Consider the following 19,779-nt stretch of genomic DNA (forward strand, 5'->3'; position numbering starts at 1 on the left):
CATAACATGTTTCGGTAATCAAATAGTATTTAACTCGTAATAATGAAAAAATTAATTCAGTAAATTTCGAAAATGCCTCGTGCCCTATTCCAGCGACGAATACGGGTAAGGATTGTTACACACAAAATACTTTTGAGATAAAAGTATTGTTAAACAAGATATTTTTGAACTGTTTAAAAGTGTTTTTAAAACAAAAAATACTTTGCAAAAAATATAACATGATAGTAAACAAAAGTGACTATGGGTGTAATTTACCATTGAGAGAAATCAAGACCATCAACAATTAAAAACAATAATAAGTAAATAATTGGAGGGTAAAAGTGCAAAAATCTTGACAGCACAAAGCGCAAGGCATTTTGCGTTTTGCTTCGGTGTTTCCAAATCGGCCGAATCCTAACGACAGTTTTATGGAAACCAAAACTTCAACCAAATATCCTAATTGAAGAGAGGAAAAACATAAATTTACAGGATTCCTAATTTACGCGGATCTCATCATATTTGTAAAACCAATGCATTTAAATTTCCCCTTTTTAAGAACATTTTTCTTTTCCCCTGATTTCAACCTCTCCGCCTTCTTCAAGGTAAAAGTTAACCTCATTATTTATTTATACATATTTTAAAAAAATTGCCTCTTAATTACTTTTAATATTTGTTTTTAATTTGTCTGGCAGGAGCTTTAAGTCTCAAGTCGATTGCTCCTTGAAAGATCGGAATTGGTTTCTTGTTGAAGGAGGTGTGAATTCGGGTATATCTTTTTTTTTTTCGAATTCAAATTATAGTATTTTAATAAAATTCATATTAGGATTTTAATTGAAAATGAAGGAATTTTAGAAATGTTGTACTAATTTTGCCGACGTGTAACGAATACACGATTAAAGGGACTAAAAGAGGAAAAAAATACTTCAGGGAAAAAGTGGCTACAGAAAAAGACTATGCACCAGATAGTACTATTTCTATTTGAATGCTTGTTATTTTGAATCTCTTGATCTCGATTTTTGTTCTATAGTGATTGCGATGCATATTGCAGTATATCTATTATTGTACTTTGAGGTTGCCATTGAATGCTAGTTGTTAAACGAATCTTGCGCCTTCTTTGATACTTATTTTTATATCAATTCGATTTATTTTTACTAGTAATTTTGGCGTTTTTGCATGTTATGGATATTGACCTCTAGATGTCGTGTTGCTACGTGGAGCTTGCCTAGCAATTGTAAATTGCTATAATGAGGTTTATGAAAAGCAGCTTTACATCTTTCTTTGCAATGATTGCAGATATGCAGAGCGAGGTCGTTTGTAGTCGGTGCAGGAATATTCTTCTTTATCCTAGAGGGGCTACAAATGTGTGCTGTGCATTGTGCAATACAATTACCCAAGTCCCTCCTCCTGGTAAGCTTCAGTTCTCAATTCTTATAAATTGACAATTTAAAATCATCATCAGTTTTCTGAGGTTGTGACTTGTTAACATTTGCTAGTTTCCGGTATTTTCAACATGAACATGATTATTATTAGCTGAAACTCAAAAGAGATATACATGGTAAAATTAGTAAATTTTTCTCTTGGCTGTAGTTATGATCTGCGAGTGGCATTGAAAACTACTTCATGTCAGAAAGAATACTTGGGCTTACCGGGTCCCTTTTTACCCCTTAATAATTTCACATAGTTCTTCCTATGCATTTGGCTGTCTCCTTGAATAGTCCTCTTAGAAACTACTGTACCTCTTCATTAAATAAATAATGACTTTGGTTATCAAGACCATGGACATCTAACTGACCCTATTTATAATCGTACTAGAATCTTATTTGAAAATTAAAAATTTACTAAATTTGCCCCCTTGACAAAATATTGGTCATTGGCGTTATTACGAAATGTGGGCCTAAATGCTGAAATGAGAAACGAATCAATTGGTACAAATGATGGAGCTGGGTTTTTGTCTTTGCTATGGTTGGATTTAATCTGTTGTGAGCTATGCGTGGCAGCTATAGTATAAGTTTGCTTGAATGCAGTTTATCAATGTAGTAAGCCACAAGCCTTGTTCTTACTTATTGTGCAATTTGAGACCACATTGCCTTTCTTGTAAGTTGATGTATGTTTGTTACTATTATCACTGATATGTATGTGTCAAACCTGAGAATACCTTAGTACTGACTTCTTCGCCCTGCAACGGCCTATAAACTGTCAGAGGCCTATGATTCCTGATTCTATTCTCTTCCTTTTGTTCATTAACCATTGGATGGTCACCTATTTTGCGGAATTGCCAATGTGTTTGATTCCTGCCATGATTTTCTGAGACTTCCTGTATTTCTCTAATCACTTAAGCTTGTAGAATACCAACAATTGTTAGTTCTTAATTTTGTAAGCTATCTTCTGGTTCATACTTTTGCTATTTCAATTTTGCTTTCAGAGGAAAAAAGCAAAGAACATATTCTGAAGAAATAAATACTATGTAATCTTTTAGATACCAAAATTTATTGTTTACATTTATGCAGACTAGAAATGTTAGATTGGTGAGACATTTTAGGCCTTTGTTCATCTTTTAATCAATTATCCTCTGGCTTTTAACCATTTGTTTTTGCTTTATAGAAGCTTTTGGAAAGTTTACCCAAAAGTAAATAGTAAAAAGGAAGTAGAAAAGCAAAGCAATTACTGAAGAGTTCTTAAGTTTTTTCTTAGCTACACTTTTAATAACTGTGATTGGATTTGGGTGGGTTGGCTGCCCAAGAATTCATTAAGAATTTTGAATCCAATGCCATACTAAACAATCTAACATATAATATACCTCAATTTGGTACAATCTGAATTGTTAACTTGGGAGTGAAGCATTGACTCCACTAAACTCAATTCAACTTGATAATAAAACATAGTAAAAGCAAACTTGTGACAGTTCATTAGTGAGAACTTACTGCTATTTGTTTTAGGGATTTTGATGTTATGTTCTTGGGTAGTTGTTCAGTATACTTTTAGTTAGACATAAGTCATTCCATTGTAGAGTTTCTTTCTTCTATAGTTACTTCTTTTATGTAAACTTCGTTGTATATATGCTAGATAACAATTAAGTTTGAATGGCATGAGCACCCCCAATAAACCTCAAGCATTTTTTGTGGTCCCTAGACCATACTCCATCAGAACTGTTGTTAGCATGACTCCATCTTGGCAAGCTGCTAAAATCTGCCATTCAACTTGGTTTGATTGTAGCTCACCCATATTAAGGTTGTTACCCATAACATTTGGGCATTTTGGCAATATTAACTTCCTTTTATCTGGTACTTGGACATCAAATGCAACTGGCTTTGGACTATAATATCTAAAGGTTTGTTTATCAGAACAACTTGTCCAGATTAGTGATGACATTCTTTAATTTCAGGGTGATAATCTGCTAACTAGTATGGCAGTTCTCTTGGCACTAGTTTTCCTTGTCCTTTTAATAGACGTCTGATTGCAATCCACTGTATTTTATATTTAAATGAGTTTTCTTTTTTCTTATTCATCGGGTTGCCATGATGTATACAAACAATCTGGTAATGCTAATAATATTGGTGGCGTTATATAGAATTTTCTACAGAAATAATAAATTAATTTAAGGCAAAGAAACAATAATATAGGGTGAATGAGTAACATTCCTCTTATTTAGATATGTAAACAAAGTAAGTTCAGTATCTGATAAAAATCTTATGGCTTGATAATCCATGTTTTAAAATTAACTCTGTAGGAATGGAAATGGCTCAACTCGTATGTGGAGGGTGTCGAACATTGTTAATGTATACATGTGGAGCAACAAGTGTAAGATGCTCTTGCTGTAACATCATTAACCATGTGACAGGTATACTAATATGTGTATATAATTTAAATTTGTGGTTATAACATTTGGAAGTGCACAAATGTTGCTATTAAATGGTAGGTCATTTTGGGCTTTGATGAAAGTTTAATGCTTGTGGATCGATCCTTATACTACTTTCTCTAATCTAAACAAGTTTAAGAGTGTTGCTCAGTTTATTGGAAAAAAGTGAGTTGCTCTGTTTGCTGATTAGCGCTTCCCCATCCTGTATTCTGTTTCCAGGCATCACAATGCATTCCTCATGGATCCATTTTATATTATCATTTTCTTTTACTAGCAGTCTGAGCTGCTTCAAGTAGTTAAAGATCTTAGAATGTTACTAAACTTTGTCTGCCATCTGGAGTATTTGCTGTTCTGATCATATTACGCACACACCTTACATCATTTAGCATGTGATTGCAGTTTTATGTGGCTGTGGATTTTTTCAGTTGGACCATGCACTTTTAGGTTCTGTGTTTGTGGTTGTTAATCATAGATTTGTTTGCGACAATTTAAGCTATTTGAGTAACTAAATGATCTTAATATGCTTCTTTTCGAAAAGTAGCTAGATCATTTTGGACTTTATTTGTCTTTTTTATTCCCCGAAGTGGAACTTTTATTTTGAAAGAATATCGGTGTAGTAAAGTTAAGTCCTGAATATTTTTAGTACCAGCTCAACCACCTTTTGTTAACGAGAATACTTTCCTGAAGCTGTATATCTCCTATGAACTTTGGGATTGAGTACGTACCACACAGTATTTTCTTCTTTGGTTCCTCATTCAACCTTTTATCAGTGCATTTCCATGTTGCCTGGTAGCAGTTTGTTCTATATGTTTATTCAAATTTTCTTCCCCTCTTTTATGGTCCCCATTACTGACTTTTTTTTATTGGATCTCATTACCATGGAAAAAGCATCCAACCCGATGGCTCACATCAACTGCGGGCACTGCCGTACAACACTGATGTATCCATATGGAGCTGCATCAGTCAAATGTGCTGTCTGTCATTATGTTACCAATGTTGGTGTAAGTGTATGATTGAATTGACACAACTTTTCACTAGTCCATCTATTATTGACATTGAATATATTTCCAGAATTTGCAAAGATTTAGTGATTTACTTACGTTTCACAAGTGGCTGAAAAAAGACCATATTAATTCATAAATTGCTTGAAAGCAGCAATTCTGTCTCTTCGTATATTATTGCTTGTTTTCTGGTAAAAGGTCACATGATGCTTTTTTTTTCCTCTCAAAATCTTTAAATTCTTTACAATATCTCTGAATTTATTCGGACTATTTCTGAATGTCTCCATTTATCTGGTTTGAAAGTGGTTGTTTCAAACTTCTTATGCTTCTTGTTTCTGGGTTTTCTGTCCGTGCCTCTTCTCTCTAAATTATTCAACTCGGGGGCAATATCTCTCAAACTTGATCTTACTTTCCCAGTGTAGCGATTGATTCAAGGCTGAAATCTGTTAGTGGAAATAGTATTAGGTCCCTTTCCTGAAACAGCCTTTTGGTGAGTTTATATGTTGGGTCTCTTTGATGTGCAACATTTCACTTCTTGTCATTCAATGGAGTACTTTTTCTCGAACATCATGTTCAGAAAGCAATAGTTTAAAGTTTAAACTAATAAACATTTCTATGTCCTTGATTACACCTTGTATAATATTCACATTATTGATTCTGGAAAGCTGTTTTCTGGTTTATTTTCCCTTTTGAAAGTGAATTAATTATACTTAATCGGAAGGGTTAAGTACTTATTCCTCTGCTTATGTGTCCATGCAATAAATGTCTTTGAGACCCAGTGGCATTGTGTGAGACGTGGCATATACATTTATGTCTAGAGAAGTTGTATTTGGAGGTTTACCAACTCACTCAATTTCTCATCTATGTTTCAGACGGGTAATGTAAGGTGTCCACTTCCGGCAAGCAGTCTGAATGCCAGAGGGACTATGCCATCTACTTCAACAGTAAGTTCTCTTAAGTTATTATCCTCCCCCCCCCGCCCTTTTTTTTTAAAATGTGGATAGTTTCAGTTATTACCTGAGTCTAACCTTTTGGGCGATCCCTCATTCTCAGAGCCAAACAGTAGTTGTTGAGAATCCCATGTCAGTTGATGAGAGTGGCAAATTGGTAAATATAGTTTAACTGCATATATATCTACATGAAGTGTGTTCTTCATTGTCACGAGCATTTATATTATAAAAGTTGGAACATGGGTGGTGAGGAAAAAGGGTTTTCTGATAGAAAGTTATGATATTGCAGGTGAGCAATGTGGTGGTTGGCATAACAACAGACAAAAAATGATCCAATGATGCTTTTTTTCTTTTCTTTGTTTTTTTTGGGATTTCATTGGAGGAGAATGCAAACAAAAATGGTTATGAATGCAGCGCCATTAGTGGTGTATATTATATTGAAAATGGAAATCATAAACACTTTGTTCAAGGAACTGTGTCCATTATCCATGTTCATATCCATATCCATACCCGTGTCTGAGCTCCTGAAGTAGTAGGCAAATGTGTAATGTTTGCTCACATGTATGTAGTTTAGCTAGAGCTGACTGAATGGTCGGACGGATTTTTTTTAATATTCTTTTAATTTTTTGAAATTTTAATACTCGAAATTGGATTAAACAGTTGAGCTGGGGATCGATGGCATGACAGATTTGGTTCTAAAAATATGGCTTATTTGTATTAAATAAATATGGACTTTCAATATTAAATAATGCAAGGCCTTTTTTTTTTTTCTGGATAGAGAGATTGCATACCAAACATTGAATTCGTCCACGGGCTGGGTTGCAGCCCACATTTTTTTTTCTGTGCTCAGGCCATTTTTAGTTCGACAAGTCGAAATCCACTATTTGCGTTTAATATTAAGTGTGTTTTAAGAGTATTTTTATAATTAATTTGGTTAAAAGTATTTAGTACGTTGAGTCGGTTTGAGTTGCAAATGGTTTGTCCAGGGCCTGGAGTAGACAGGCAGGGCTTATCTGGTCGAGCAAGTAGCTTAACCTTTTGATGGCTTTACTAAAACTGCCAAAAAAAAAAAACCCAAAAACTTATTGATTTTATTTGATTTCTATTCAGTTTGATTCACAAGTTTAAAATTGGATTATTTAAATTAAAATTAAAATTAAAATTAAAACAAATTTAATTTATAATAAATTTTAGGTAGATTCTATTGTAAGTTGCTTAAGTTTTTTAATCACTTAATTATAAAAAATTCAAAATGATTACTCACATTCATTTCAATCATCTTTAATATTCAGTTAATTTCAGTTCAATTTTTTAAAAATAAAACACATAATAATCACAATTTTTTTCAAAAACAAAATGATTGAAAATGTTATCACTTCTAAAATGCACTCAAATAACAAAAAATAAAGGAAAAACATAGGTGAAAATAGAACTGAAATGAAAAAATAGTAATAAAGTAAAATAGTTGAAATATATTAATGTGTATTTCGATTCTAATAGTGTTTAAATTAATTTATATTTATATGAGTTTTAATAATTTAAATTATATAAAATTTTACATTCATTTAATTACTTTTTTAGTGTTATGTACTGTAGGATCTAAAATAAGATTAGTAGAAGTGAAGTAGAAGACAAGTAAGTACACTCGGTGGTGGTTTTGTTAGTTGTTTGTCGGATTCCGTTGAATCTGCGTGCGTTTTGGTTTTCGCTTTCTATTCTATTTTTCTTTTTTATTTATTATTATAATGTACATATTTTGTAAATTAATTATTGGTTTTATTTTATTTTAGATTTATAGTAACAAATAAAACATATTTCAATTTGGAATTTAAGCTTTTGAATTAAAAATAAATAAAGAAAATATAATAAACAACAAGAAATTTAGTTCGAATGTAAAAATAAGAATATTATTATTATTGTTTTTACTTTAAGATTTTAATAAAAGCAGGGAATACAAACTTTGCTTCCTGGAATTGGTTTTGGAGTTGCAGTGAAATTGTACTGAGAATTAAGGTTCGCTTTTAGAGCAACGGTGAGTTTTTCAATTCCTTATTTCATAAGTAAATTTTAAAAATATATTAATAACCCTTATATATTTAAAATTTTGCTATATTTTTAGGAAAAAAAAAAACTCATGCCAACTTCTAGGGTAGATCATGTATTTTTTGTTAGGCAATTTACCAGAAAGATTTTATTAAAAATTTATTTATTTTTTGTAATTCTTTCTTTCCCAACTGAATGTAACAGTTGAATAATAGCAACGGATTCTCATTCGAAAGAGGTTAGATTGTCTCTTTTCTTTGTTCATATAAATTTGATTCGCTTTTTCTGAGATGTGTTGATCTGTTTATTAAAATTTTTTGCGCTCACACGTCAGTTACATATGATGTTTCTTTTTTATTTTTTGGAAGTAATTTTTGTTGATATATTTTTTTAATAAATAGGTAATGTTTCGAGTGAATATTTACAGGCATTATGGATTTCTTTGTTTAGAAAGTTTTGATGTTGTTCATCAGATCATTCAGTTATAATCAGTGTTGCTTAAAGTTTTCTCTTCTTTTAAAACAGATGGAACTAATATAAGAAAATTTTACATTCTCAATCATCTGTTCTACTGCATCAGTTTGGGCCTTCTTTAATTAATTTCATTTTAGATGGAATTATTTCACTTATTTTGCTTTTCCTGTATGTGTGAAATCTTGTATGAAAACTCGTAATCTATCACTCTATCGTGTGTACTATTATTGTTGTTGATATAGAATGGATTCAGGTTGTATACGTTATTCAGAAAATGAAAATATTTCTTATTAATGGACACTGGAACCAATCAGAAGTTGCCAGAAACAAAAGCTACTCATTCTTATAGTAGAAGGTAAGACCAAAGATCAAATTGTTAGAACCGATCGTGGATGGTACATCCATATCTGGAAAATTTCTTGTCAACTTTCATCAGGAAGTCCTCCTTAACTTGATTTCTTGATATGCTTCTTAACTTGGTTGAAAGCAACTTTTAGTAACTGCCTTAAAGAGTGCTGAAACCAGGGCATACTTTTTGTTCTCTTCTTTATATTGGTTGATGTCACACGATGTTTGTATTGAGGGAAGGAACTATATTGATTTGACACTGTTCTTGTTCTTGTAAATTTGCATATCTTTCTTGTGTTCGTATAAATGCATGAATATAAGTATATAAATTTGTATGGATTTAAATTTAAATTTTAATACGTGTGTGTCTGTTTACATTGTTGACATGGGTCATATTATGTCATTTGCAATGCAATACTTAGTTCAGGCTAAGATTAAGAAACAGAAAAATACATGAATTCCTAACAAAAGATTATTTGCAGGACCATTCTTCACAACTTTCCATGAAAAGAGATAATAATATAGAGCCTTCAGGCAGTCCTCAAAGTCGAAAGGTAATTTAGTGCAGTTTTTAGTAGACTCAATGTAACTAATAGGGCAAAATGACCTCTTTGTGCTGACATGTTTGTTCTACCACAATAGTCTGACCATAAATAATTTCTGTTTTTTTCTGGGTTACAAGGCAACATCTCAAAGTAGGCATTTTGAATCTAGGAAGAGTCTAGATTTTCTGCATGGATTTTGATGGCCATTTGAACTTTCAGGCCCCATTATGTGTAATTCAAAAGTCAGTGGAGGAAAATTTCTGCATCATACCTGAAAGACTGAAGTTATAAACGTCCTAGCAGAAGTGTTAAGACTCAAACTTTTGCAGCAAGAAACAAAATTTATCTTCTTTAAAGTTCTCCTTATTTGACTACATTGTTTAGTTGGAACCATCTGATAACCCTTTAGCTTTATCCTCCAAAACTCCATTGCTTTATGAAATTGTTGCTGGTATATTTTAGGTTTCAGCAAGATGGGACCCAGATGAAGCATGCAGGCCTACCATTGATGATGCTCCAGTCTTCTATCCAACTGTTGAGGTAATCTTCTCTTTTAAGAGTAAAGGTCTGGTGTCAACTTTTTCTCTTTTTATTTTATTTTATTTTCCCGAAACTTAGAATTTATGATGTTCCATTTACTAGGAGTTTGAAGACACACTTGCCTATGTAGAAAAGATTCGTGAAGAAGCTGAATCATTTGGCATATGTCGGATTGTTCCGCCTCCTTCTTGGACTCCTCCTTGTCTTCTTAAAGAGAAAGATATATGGGAACATGCCAAATTTTCAACACGAATTCAGCAAGTTGACTTACTTCAAAATAGGAAGCCAATGAGAAAGAAAACTAGAAGCCGAAAACGTAAACGGAGGAGGCAATCAAAAAAGGGAGCAACTAGAAGACGTGCCAATTCTAGTGTAGAATCTACTTCTGCGAGCAGTGAGAATTTTGGCTTCAGTTCTGGATCAGACTTCACACTCGAAGAATTTCAGAGATATGCAAATGATTTCAAGGAGACATACTTCCGGAGAGACTGTGATGAGGATTTAAAGCCTGGTGTGGTTGAATACTCAAAATGGGAACCTTCTTGGGAGGATATTGAAGGTGAATACTGGAGGATAGTTGAGCAGCCAACTGATGAGGTTGAGGTATGGTTAAATAGTTTCTCCTCTTCCTTACAGATTTCATTCATGGAAGTCTCTATTTACTTCTACTGGAGTTTGCTATCATATTGCAGGTGTATTATGGAGCTGACCTGGAAACAGGAACATTTGGCAGTGGGTTTCCTAAGGCATCATCTATGTTAACTGGAAATGATGCAGATAAATATGCAATGTCAGGTTGGAACCTAAACAATTTCTCTCGCCTACAAGGTTCTGTGTTATCTTTTGAAGGATGTGATATATCTGGAGTTCTAGTGCCATGGCTCTATGTGGGGATGTGCTTCTCATCATTTTGTTGGGTAAGGACTAAAAACTGCTAGAAATAGAGTTCTAGTGCATGGATTAGGGATGGGAATAACTCTCTTTTTGAGGGGTATCACCATCCCACCTTTATTCCCTGTGTTTTAGGTTTGAAATTTGGAACATCTTTTTGTTATTATACACATGCAAGTAATTGGTTGAGTTTAGTATGTGTAGAGTAAGAAGTGGCTACTCATGTTTGACAATTTGAATGGCATCCAAGCCTTCTTTTTTCTTTTTATGTTCTCATTTGTACTGTATTATGGTTCAAGCAGCATGTTGAGGATCACCATCTTTATTCACTAAACTATATGCACTGGGGTGATCCAAAAGTATGGTATGGAGTGCCTCAAAACCATGCTTCCTCTTTGGAGGCTGCAATGAGAAAGCATCTGCCTGATTTATTTGAAGAACAGCCAGGCTTACTCCATGACTTGGTGAGACATATTTGTTTTACTTTTTCCCTCGTGTTTTTTTTTTTTTGGACTTTGCATATTTTCTACACTCTTTCATTGCTTCTTGGAGCCGTGCTTGTTTTCTTATTGGGTTAATAATGTGGAACAAGTATTCTCAAATTGAAATTCCAATTCCTCAAGCACCTTCATCCTGCTTAACTAGGCTTTTGTACATTTTAAAATATTAATAATGTTGAATTTGTACTGTTGAACACTAGAACATGCATTCTGGTGCCAATCTTAATAGGTCATAGATGTGTAAGTGTTGGACCCTGGGTTTCAAGACATTGAGGGATCTCTAAGAGAATCAGGTATAAAAGAGAAACACATCTAGCTTGTTTTATCAGCTGGCAGTTTATTTTTTGTATAATTGTTGTTCATAGCCTAAACTGTTAGTTACCCTGATGTGATTGTAAGACTGTACCTTTTGATGTAATCCTAGAGGGTCAGGTCAGGTTGTGTTGGTGCCTGGTGATATTCATACATATTCACCACCAATGTGCTTAATCAAAGACTACACCGATTAGAACACCATCAACTCATCTCTAACTGAGAAATGCCCATGAAATGATTTCTTAATATCTTAAAGTTAAAAATCTCATTATTTCTTTCATCTCATTCTTCTTCCTAGATGTTGAATCCGTTCCTTGTCTTTTCCTCCAGTTGCATTTACCTTTTTATGTTTCATTAGCTTATTACATGTATGAAATTTATGATCCATCTTTGGGCAGGTTACTCAGCTATCTCCATCAATTCTGAAAGCTGAAGGTGTACCAATCTATCGAGCTGTACAACACTCTGGGGAGTTTGTTCTTACCTTTCCAAGGGCATACCACTCTGGGTTTAATTGTGGCTTCAATTGTGCAGAGGCAGTGAATGTTGCCCCTGTTGATTGGCTAGAACATGGTCAAAATGCAGTGGAGCTCTATAGTGAGCAGCATCGCAGGACATCACTGTCCCACGACAAGCTGCTTCTAGGATCAGCTCAGCAAGCCATCCAAGCTCTCTGGGAGATATTTTTTGCTGGCAGAGAAACTCCAGGAAATTTGAGGTGGAAACATGTCTGTGGAAAGGATGGAATGCTTACGAAGGCTGTTAGGGTAGATTCTTCTCTCTCTCTCTCTCTCTCCCCATTTGATGACAGAAAGAAAAAGAGCTAAATTTTTTTAACTTATTTAAATACATATGCACATTATAAATGAAAAACTTATTCATGCTAAGATTATCACCGTTAACAGATGAGAGTACAGATGGAGGAGGAAAGAGTGAATTGCCTTCCACCTCACTTACCCTCACGGAAGATGGAGAAGGACTTTGATTTGGAAAGTGAGAGGGAATGCTTTTCTTGTTTCTATGATTTGCATCTGTCTGCCTGCAGCTGCAACTGCTCTCCTGAGCGATTTGCATGTCTAAAACATGTAAAGAATTTCTGCTCATGCGAAGTGGAAGACAGATTTGTCCTCCTTCGCTACACCATTGATGAATTGCAAATGCTAGTAAAAGCCCTGGAGGGAGGAGTAGATGCTGTTAAAGTATGGGCATGCAAAGATATTGGGCTGCTTCCTGGTAAAGATTGTGATGCTTACGTGCCTAATTTGGTTCAGGATAGTGAGGCAGTAAAATTAGAACCTTCTGAACCAAGCGGAAGTTGGTCTTGTTCCTGGAAAATGGAAGAAAAGGTGAATATTAGTTCTTCCTCATATGGTCCTGTTTCGGAAGTATTGCCCCAGAGTGGGACTAAATTAAAAGCTTCTCCTTCCACCGTAGGTTGTGAAAACAATGTCTATAATATTGGAGTTCTTATTATGGAAAACAGCGTGAACTTGGAGCAGGATGCCTGCATGAAGTTGAATCTTGATGTTTTAACTGATTATCCTGCAAGCAAGTCAGTAAATGCTTTGGAAAGCCCTAATAACAAGAGTGATGTGGAGATATTTTTACCCTCCTTTAATCAAGAGAAAATTTGTGGCTTTGATGAAGTAAGAGAACCTGTTCTAAAGAGACTCAAAAGTGATTGTAGTTCATCAGTTTCTCGAGAATCTCCCAACAACTATCAGCATTCAACTTCATGTGTTCATCAGGATTCTGATGGCTTTGATGGCAAGAAATTGTTTGATGTTGAACTTCATCCAGGACAATCTAATACCTTCTGGAAGACAGCAACTGTCAATAACTCAGATTTAAATGCATCTATTGTTGCCCGAGGTGATCCATTGTTGATTTCTTCTGTAGAACCTTTAAATTTTGGATCTGTTATGTTTGGAAAACTATGGTGCAGCAAGAAAGCCATATTCCCAAAAGGTACATTACAATGAATTTGATCCAATATTTTACTAATTAAACACATCTTTCTTGCTGGTAGAAGGATTTTGTATCCACAATTGAGTTTTACAGGATTTAGAAGCCGTGTTAAGTTCTTTAGTGTGATCAACCCAACAGAGATTTCAAACTACATCTCAGAAGTCTTAGATGCTGGGCCCCTTGGCCCTCTATTTAAGGTGAGATTACTTCTTGCTCTTCTACTTTGGGCATAAAGGTTCACTTGTAAAACTCCAGTAATCAGTCAATGAAATTTTTCGCTGAGTTGGCATGCTAGTAGAACCTTACGTTCCTTACATCTGTTATTGTATATTTCAGGTCACTTTAGAAGGCTGCCCCACCGTAAGCTTCTCAAATGTGTCAGTGGAGAAATGCTGGAAATTGGTAGTGCAGCAACTAAAACAAGAAATTTTAAGGAGCAACCTTGGGGAAAGAAGCGTGCTTCCCTTACAATTACTGAAGAGAGTCAATGGACTCGAAATGTTTGGATTTCTCTCACCACCCATAATTCAGGTATAGTTACCATTATAAAACTTAAATCTGATTCATTTGACTGCTAGCTTTTTAGATGCTTTCTCATAATTACATCTGAAATGGAATACAGTTGCTAATACATTACTTACACCATAGCTGGCTTACCAATAGAATCCTCATGATTCTTATCATGATACTGGAATATGGCTTACCAAATATAATGATGCAATAATATTATTTATTAATCCTTAGTTAGCATTAGCACCACTGCCACTGTGCCTTTTAACTGAAAAACAATTTTATCTTATCAAAGCCTTTTGATATCATTTAATTCTTATTACTCGAAGCGTCCTTTTCTCAGAATAACAAACATACTGACACATAAATTTTTGTCTCACTGTTTGTCCTGTCAATTTTAGTTGTGATATTTGAATTCAGTTATATGGTTCTTAACAAATTGCTGTCTTCCAGGCTGTTGAAGCTCTCGATCCAAATCATCAATGCTTGGAGTACTGGAATCACAAGACTAGTAGTGATAAGAATGAAGTTAATAAGGATTTAGATTGAGTTGGCCAGCAGGATAGGGGAATCGAAAGCAAACATTTTTGGTGTCGTTTCGAGAAAATAGGAAGAGGTAGACAGGTAGTTGTGAGAAGAGTTGAACATAATGCGTAGTGAGGCAGAAAGTGGCATAGAGATGAGATCCTTAAAAGATGTAGATTAGTCGAAGACGGTGGAGATTTTACAGTTTTTATCTTTGGTACAAAGAGGGAGTGGATGTAGGTTAAAAGGAAGGGTTTGGTTGCTGAGTTGATTCTTATTGGGACTAGTTGTTTTAATCTTCAACTTGAGTTTTGGATTATCAGCTTTCAACTGGTCTCATATGTCATGAGAAATTATTTTATGAATCCTTTCTACCACATCATTCATGATCTCATCCAATTAAGAAAGAATACATTATTTTTTTTTTATATTATATGCACATTTGGACTGAACTTTTATATCAAAGATGATATGCCCTCTTTTAATTGGACGAGATCATAAATAATGTAGTAAAAATATCTATAAAATAATTTCTCCTCAATCATAAGTCCCCATTGTCTATGCCACCAAATTATCATAGAATAGTAATTTATATAAAATACCTGAAATTATATTTTTAAATATGTTTAATTATTAAGCAAATATGTAGTAACACTTTGGAACAAAGCAATCAACCAAGAGGTAAAAGAAACTATGAGTTGATAAATTATTTTGATTTCTCTCTCTAATTAATCTGGTTTTCAATTACTACATAATTATAAATTAACAAGAAATTGATTTTACTTTTACTCACCCAAAAAAGGGAAAAAAATGCCCATATTAGTTCAATTCTCTCCATCTCTGTAAATGTACCAAAAACTAAAAATAGCCTACTTGATCTAAAATTTATTTATACAGTACATGATCTCAATTTTCACTTCTTAGATTGAATTTTTTTTCATTTCTTGTACAATTTCAGCAAAGACACCAACACTTTGAAGCAAACAGCAAAATTAAATTAGATAAGTATAGTTATTTATGTATATAACAAAGAAAGATAAAATGATCTCACCGAGCAATGATGTAGTAATATATGAAATTAAAATAAAATAAAATTTTAAATTTAAATTATATATAATTATATGGAATAAAAATTATAATATTACATTATATAACAAATTTAATTAATGAAATGCCTTCTATTTTTGTCCGTGACTCTTATTTTTAAAGAAAAATTCACTCAAATCTAAATCTAAAATTTAATAGGAAATTCAATTCCGACATAATTTAATTTAATTATTTTTATTTTTAATTTTGAAGTAGATTAAATTTTTGAGTTTAAACTTAATATATATTTATTGAAAGCAAAATTTTAATATCGATAATAGTTTTGTAAATATGTTAAGACAAGTGTAATGGATTTACTTTAAATTTAACTTGACTCGAATTTAATTTAACTATTTTTTTATATTCATCTACCTCTCCTCAACTCAGAACTCAATTTTTCAAAATAAAAAATTTGACCCTCACGAGTCGGATCAAAACCCTTGGAACTTGATTTTTTTCCCATCCCTACACTCTCTAATGTTTATCAGTAACTGAATTGATTTCAATTATTGTAAAATATAGTAACTGATAAAGTAGAGGATGAAATTTATATTAAATATTTTCTTTTTACTTATTCGGGGTCGGGTAGTGTGGGTACTCTATATATATTTCTCTCCCTATAGGACATTTACTCGGAATTCCTCTCTCATTTCTGGTCTCAAGAGCTTCGAAAAGAAGATGCAGGTAAAGTATCCCCTATCAAAACCCTAATTCCCTTTTTCTTGATTAATTTTAAAAATCCCACTGAAGTTCTAATTCCCCAACTCTAAACCCTAAATTTGGTTTATATGTTTGTCTCTTACTCTTTCATAAATGTTGTCAGGCAAGCGATAGGTTTAACATCAATTCCCAGCTCGAGCATCTCCAAGCCAAATACGTTGGAACTGGCCATGCTGATCTCAACAGATTGTCAGTTTCTAATCCTTATTTTTTTTGTCAACTAAAAAAAAAAGTGTTGCTCTTAATATATATTTCCTTGGTTGAATTGATGGCAGTGAATGGGCGGTTAACATTCAACGCGATAGCTACGCATCATATATAGGGCATTACCCGATGTTGGCTTACTTCGCTGTGGCTGAAAATGAATCCATTGGAAGAGAGCGCTACAACTTCATGCAGGTAAACCATATTCTTTCCTTTTGTTTGGTGTTTTAGGATTTATGAGATTCATGTTTCAAATTCCTTTTGTTAGGTTCCTAAATAGTTAGCTTTGTGTGTTCCACAAGACCAATTTAGCTTTTACTACTTGAAAGGGGTATCCGAAGGATATGTGTCTTGAAAGCTTGCGTTACATGGTTCAAAATATAGGACTTGATTAATGTTGTTCATTGCCAATTCTTGGGATATGTTTTCTTTTGAGTTTTGTGGAGACGAGGGTTTTTTTTTTTTTTTGGGGGTGGTCGTTCTGTTTCTACCATTGGGGGTATGCTTAGAGAAGATTACACATATTGCAAATTGACTGGGTGCCACGTTGCGCTTTGCTGGTTAGACTTATTAACAAATATTTGAGGTGTATCCTATGCCATAGATGAGACTCTTGGATACATTCTGTACCTACTAATGACTTTTCAGAATAATAATCAGTCTCTTTTAGGGTGTTGGTCCTCAGTTCCTGGTCAGTCTCTGTTAGTTGTAAGAATGAGTCTTGATTTATATTATCCTACTAAATGACAACATCTTGGGTGGCTAAATGAGGTTCAAGGTATAATTGTTTCTGATCTTAAATTGTGCAGAAAATGCTTCTGCCTTGTGGTCTGCCTCCAGAAAGAGAAGATGATTAAGAACTGCTGGTTGGGCTGTGAAGTGAAATGTTAGGAATTCTAAGCTTTCCCATCAGGCTAGAGATTTTCCTAATTGACTATCCCTCAAATATTGTGTTTTTCTTGAACTTGAAATATGGAGCTTATGTCATAGCGGTGTCATTGTAACCTCAACTTTATCCCTAGCAAGATTTTTTCAATTGTAGTACGTATTTAGTTCTTTAAATGAGCCTACTCATCTTGCTGAATGTGTCTGCTACTACAGAAAATCTTGAAGAGTTCTTTTAAAATTTTGATTGTGTAGTGTCAAGGTTTGTTTCTTTCCATGTTTGCATGGTTTCCATGGCCAACAAGCTAAATAATAGAATGACTGAAGACAGATGAACCAATATGGAAAGAGAAGTGGGAAATTAAGTCAAATATGCCAACAGACAGAATCACATGCATATTTATTTGCTTCTTAATATTGGATTTGATGACAAAGCATGATGAATGTGTTGGTAAAGAAAATGCATACTATCTCGTGTTACTTTCAACCTACTCTACAACAATCACTCTTTATAAACATTTCATTATAAATGTCAATTTTGTTATAGAACTGATTCTTTTTCTATGGTAGCATCTTGACTCAAAGTTTAGTCGAGTTAATTAATTTTATTCTTAAGTGAAATAAAATATGAATTTTAATTAAGATATTATTTCAATAAAAAAACAATTTTGTATAAAAATATATAAATAATATTTTATTAAATGAAAATAAAACTTGATAAATGAAATTATATTTGTAAATTTCACTAATTAATATTGTTATTAATATATTATAATTTTTATTTCAAAATTAAAAAACAAATATAATATGAATCTTAAATGTTAATTGTAAATGTCTCCTATGTTTTAGGTGTATAACAGTTACTTTTTGACAGATAAGAGTTTTTATAGGGGGGTTAATAAGCAATGGACTCTATTACTGTTGATTTATTTATTTGTGAAAATCTTTAACTATAAGGTCCTCTGGAGACTTCTAGATGTTGTGTATTATTAAGGGGATAGATGTAACAATGTAAGAGGAGAAAGAACAAATTTTCAACAATGGCCAATGGGCTACCGGTTGTGAAGACTAGCAACTCTTTACAAGATGAAATATCCTTTTAACATGACCAAGCAGAATCAAACCAAGATGCCTCTATGTAATTACAATGAGACAATTCCGAAGGTAAATTCTATCTATGTGAGGTCATTCTCATCCAGGGCTTCTCCCTCACCTATAGCAGCATTGGTCTTAAACGCAGCCACGTCACCTGTAGGCAACTTCCTCGCAAGCTTTATGATCTGCACCCACTTTCATTTCAGTCAAATGTCTTGCAATTGGCTATGTCTGCTTTGCAATATTAACATGGAACTGTAAATGGATAATTTAAAAGCAACCCAGATTGTCAAAAAGATTTGTCTCAAATAATGGTGCAACTTGAGGAAACAAACATAGAAATTACCACCGTCCCCGTTACCAGAAACAGAGCTCAAATTCAGTACCCTCAACACCACCACATGTTTTTTCTTTAATGCCTTCCCAGCCAGCGGCCAACCCAATAGAAGATAATATGCAGAATGAAAAACATATTCTGATATCTTGTTTGAACACCAAAAGATAAATGTTAAGCAAAGGGGGGTGGGAGCGCTCTCGTTTGTGCATCCCACCATCCCATTCCACATTTTAGAAATATTTTTTTAAAAAATTATGTACAAAACTTTACCAGGAGAATGTCAAAAGAAATGCAATTGGATTACATAGTTAGGACACAATAATGCCGAAGCTGCAAATGTTACCAAATTCTTTGCACTTGAAAGTTTAAGTGTAGCCTAAGACTGCACAGTTTTAGGCATATCGGATCTACCTTAGATGTGTGATTTAACCCAACTGTACCATGCAGAAAAAGATGTAAAGTCCTTACACTATCATTCACATTGTTGTAAGAGAGGCACATGCATGTCCAAAAACAACAGTGCAAACGGTAAAAAATATTTACCACACTGTCAAGATTGGTGATAGATCTTGACTGAGACACACGTTTGATTTCTTCTACATCACCTTCTCTGTAAGCAGAAAGGAGTTTACCCGCAAAGCGGTTCTGATCACTTCTTAAGAAAGCATCAATCCTGAAAAAAGAAAATCCAAGGATAATACTATTTTATATCAGTTTTTCTTAACCCAAAAGTCATAATTCAGGATAAAGATAGAACCCCCACCCCCACCCCCCCCAAAAAAAAAAAAAAAATCAAAGTCCTTTTGATTTCTAGACGCTTTCTGCTACAGCACTAATATTAAGGATCATGTAACATATTTTCAAACTGCGGAGTCAATATTTGCATTAAACCCAACCATTCAAATGCGTAAAAGTTTATTGAAGAAAAAGAAAGGGGCAACATAATTGTTGAATTTTTCATAGTTAACAATCCAGAAACCAGTAGCTATCCCATTAGCAAAGCAGTA

General features: G+C 33.6%; 3 protein-coding genes and 1 long non-coding RNA gene across 10 annotated transcripts; 3 read left to right on the forward strand and 1 right to left on the reverse strand.

Annotated features, from left to right (window-relative positions):
- Positions 1–339: 339 nt before the first annotated feature.
- LOC108450132 (protein LSD1-like) lies at positions 340–6,443 on the forward strand. 7 transcript variants are annotated; one of them, XM_017747619.2, is made up of 8 exons: positions 340–581; positions 672–745; positions 1,273–1,386; positions 3,707–3,817; positions 4,724–4,836; positions 5,709–5,780; positions 5,890–5,943; positions 6,076–6,443. In XM_017747619.2, the coding sequence occupies exons 3-8, from the start codon at positions 1,275–1,277 to the stop codon at positions 6,115–6,117; spliced, it is 504 nt and encodes a 167-aa protein (XP_017603108.1). In that variant the 5' UTR covers positions 340–581; positions 672–745; positions 1,273–1,274; the 3' UTR covers positions 6,118–6,443. The 7 variants fall into 7 exon arrangements, with proteins under 7 accessions (XP_017603108.1, XP_017603109.1, XP_052885043.1 ...); XM_017747620.2 differs by having other exon boundaries at positions 672–733; XM_053029083.1 differs by lacking the exon at positions 5,890–5,943.
- A 1,195-nt stretch (positions 6,444–7,638) lies between these two features.
- Positions 7,639–14,764, forward strand: LOC108453873 (lysine-specific demethylase JMJ18-like). Its single transcript, XM_017752228.2, has 12 exons — positions 7,639–7,818; positions 8,034–8,067; positions 9,134–9,205; positions 9,659–9,736; positions 9,839–10,339; positions 10,429–10,653; positions 10,930–11,091; positions 11,841–12,209; positions 12,348–13,410; positions 13,504–13,607; positions 13,747–13,941; positions 14,374–14,764. Exons 3-12 carry the CDS (start codon positions 9,155–9,157, stop codon positions 14,467–14,469), a joined length of 2,844 nt encoding a protein of 947 aa, XP_017607717.2. The 5' UTR covers positions 7,639–7,818; positions 8,034–8,067; positions 9,134–9,154; the 3' UTR covers positions 14,470–14,764.
- Positions 14,765–15,997: 1,233 nt separating this feature from the next.
- Positions 15,998–17,581, forward strand: LOC108451841 (uncharacterized protein At4g14342). Its single transcript, XM_017749530.2, has 4 exons — positions 15,998–16,215; positions 16,355–16,440; positions 16,527–16,650; positions 17,265–17,581. Exons 1-4 carry the CDS (start codon positions 16,072–16,074, stop codon positions 17,310–17,312), a joined length of 402 nt encoding a protein of 133 aa, XP_017605019.1. The 5' UTR covers positions 15,998–16,071; the 3' UTR covers positions 17,313–17,581.
- Positions 17,582–18,255: 674 nt separating this feature from the next.
- On the reverse strand, positions 18,256–19,521 carry LOC128292592 (uncharacterized). The gene is made up of 2 exons (XR_008282577.1): positions 19,316–19,521; positions 18,256–18,620 (listed from the first exon to the last, which is right to left on the reverse strand). It is a non-coding gene; the product is annotated as an uncharacterized LOC128292592 (long non-coding RNA).
- Between the last annotated feature and the right edge of the window lie 258 nt (positions 19,522–19,779).

The sequence above is a fragment of the Gossypium arboreum genome, chromosome 5, assembly GCF_025698485.1.
Source record: "Gossypium arboreum isolate Shixiya-1 chromosome 5, ASM2569848v2, whole genome shotgun sequence".
Taxonomy (NCBI): Eukaryota; Viridiplantae; Streptophyta; class Magnoliopsida; order Malvales; family Malvaceae; genus Gossypium; species Gossypium arboreum.

What these genes read in the sequence shown, in the direction of transcription:
- LOC108450132 (XM_017747619.2), top strand. Translation starts at nt 1,275, where the DNA reads ATGCAGAGCGAGGTCGTTTGTAGTCGGTGCAGGAATATTCTTCTTTAT. An exon ending in CATCATTAACCATGTGACAG is followed by an intron (nt 3,818 to 4,723) that starts GTATACTAATAT and finishes CCATGGAAAAAG; the next exon opens with CATCCAACCCGATGGCTCAC. An exon ending in TTGATGAGAGTGGCAAATTG is followed by an intron (nt 5,944 to 6,075) that starts GTAAATATAGTT and finishes ATGATATTGCAG; the next exon opens with GTGAGCAATGTGGTGGTTGG.
- LOC108453873 (XM_017752228.2), top strand. Translation starts at nt 9,155, where the DNA reads ATGAAAAGAGATAATAATATAGAGCCTTCAGGCAGTCCTCAAAGTCGA. An exon ending in GCTTCTCATCATTTTGTTGG is followed by an intron (nt 10,654 to 10,929) that starts GTAAGGACTAAA and finishes TGGTTCAAGCAG; the next exon opens with CATGTTGAGGATCACCATCT. An exon ending in GAAAGCCATATTCCCAAAAG is followed by an intron (nt 13,411 to 13,503) that starts GTACATTACAAT and finishes TGAGTTTTACAG; the next exon opens with GATTTAGAAGCCGTGTTAAG.
- LOC108451841 (XM_017749530.2), top strand. Translation starts at nt 16,072, where the DNA reads ATGAAATTTATATTAAATATTTTCTTTTTACTTATTCGGGGTCGGGTA. An exon ending in GCTTCGAAAAGAAGATGCAG is followed by an intron (nt 16,216 to 16,354) that starts GTAAAGTATCCC and finishes AAATGTTGTCAG; the next exon opens with GCAAGCGATAGGTTTAACAT. An exon ending in CATGCTGATCTCAACAGATT is followed by an intron (nt 16,441 to 16,526) that starts GTCAGTTTCTAA and finishes AATTGATGGCAG; the next exon opens with TGAATGGGCGGTTAACATTC.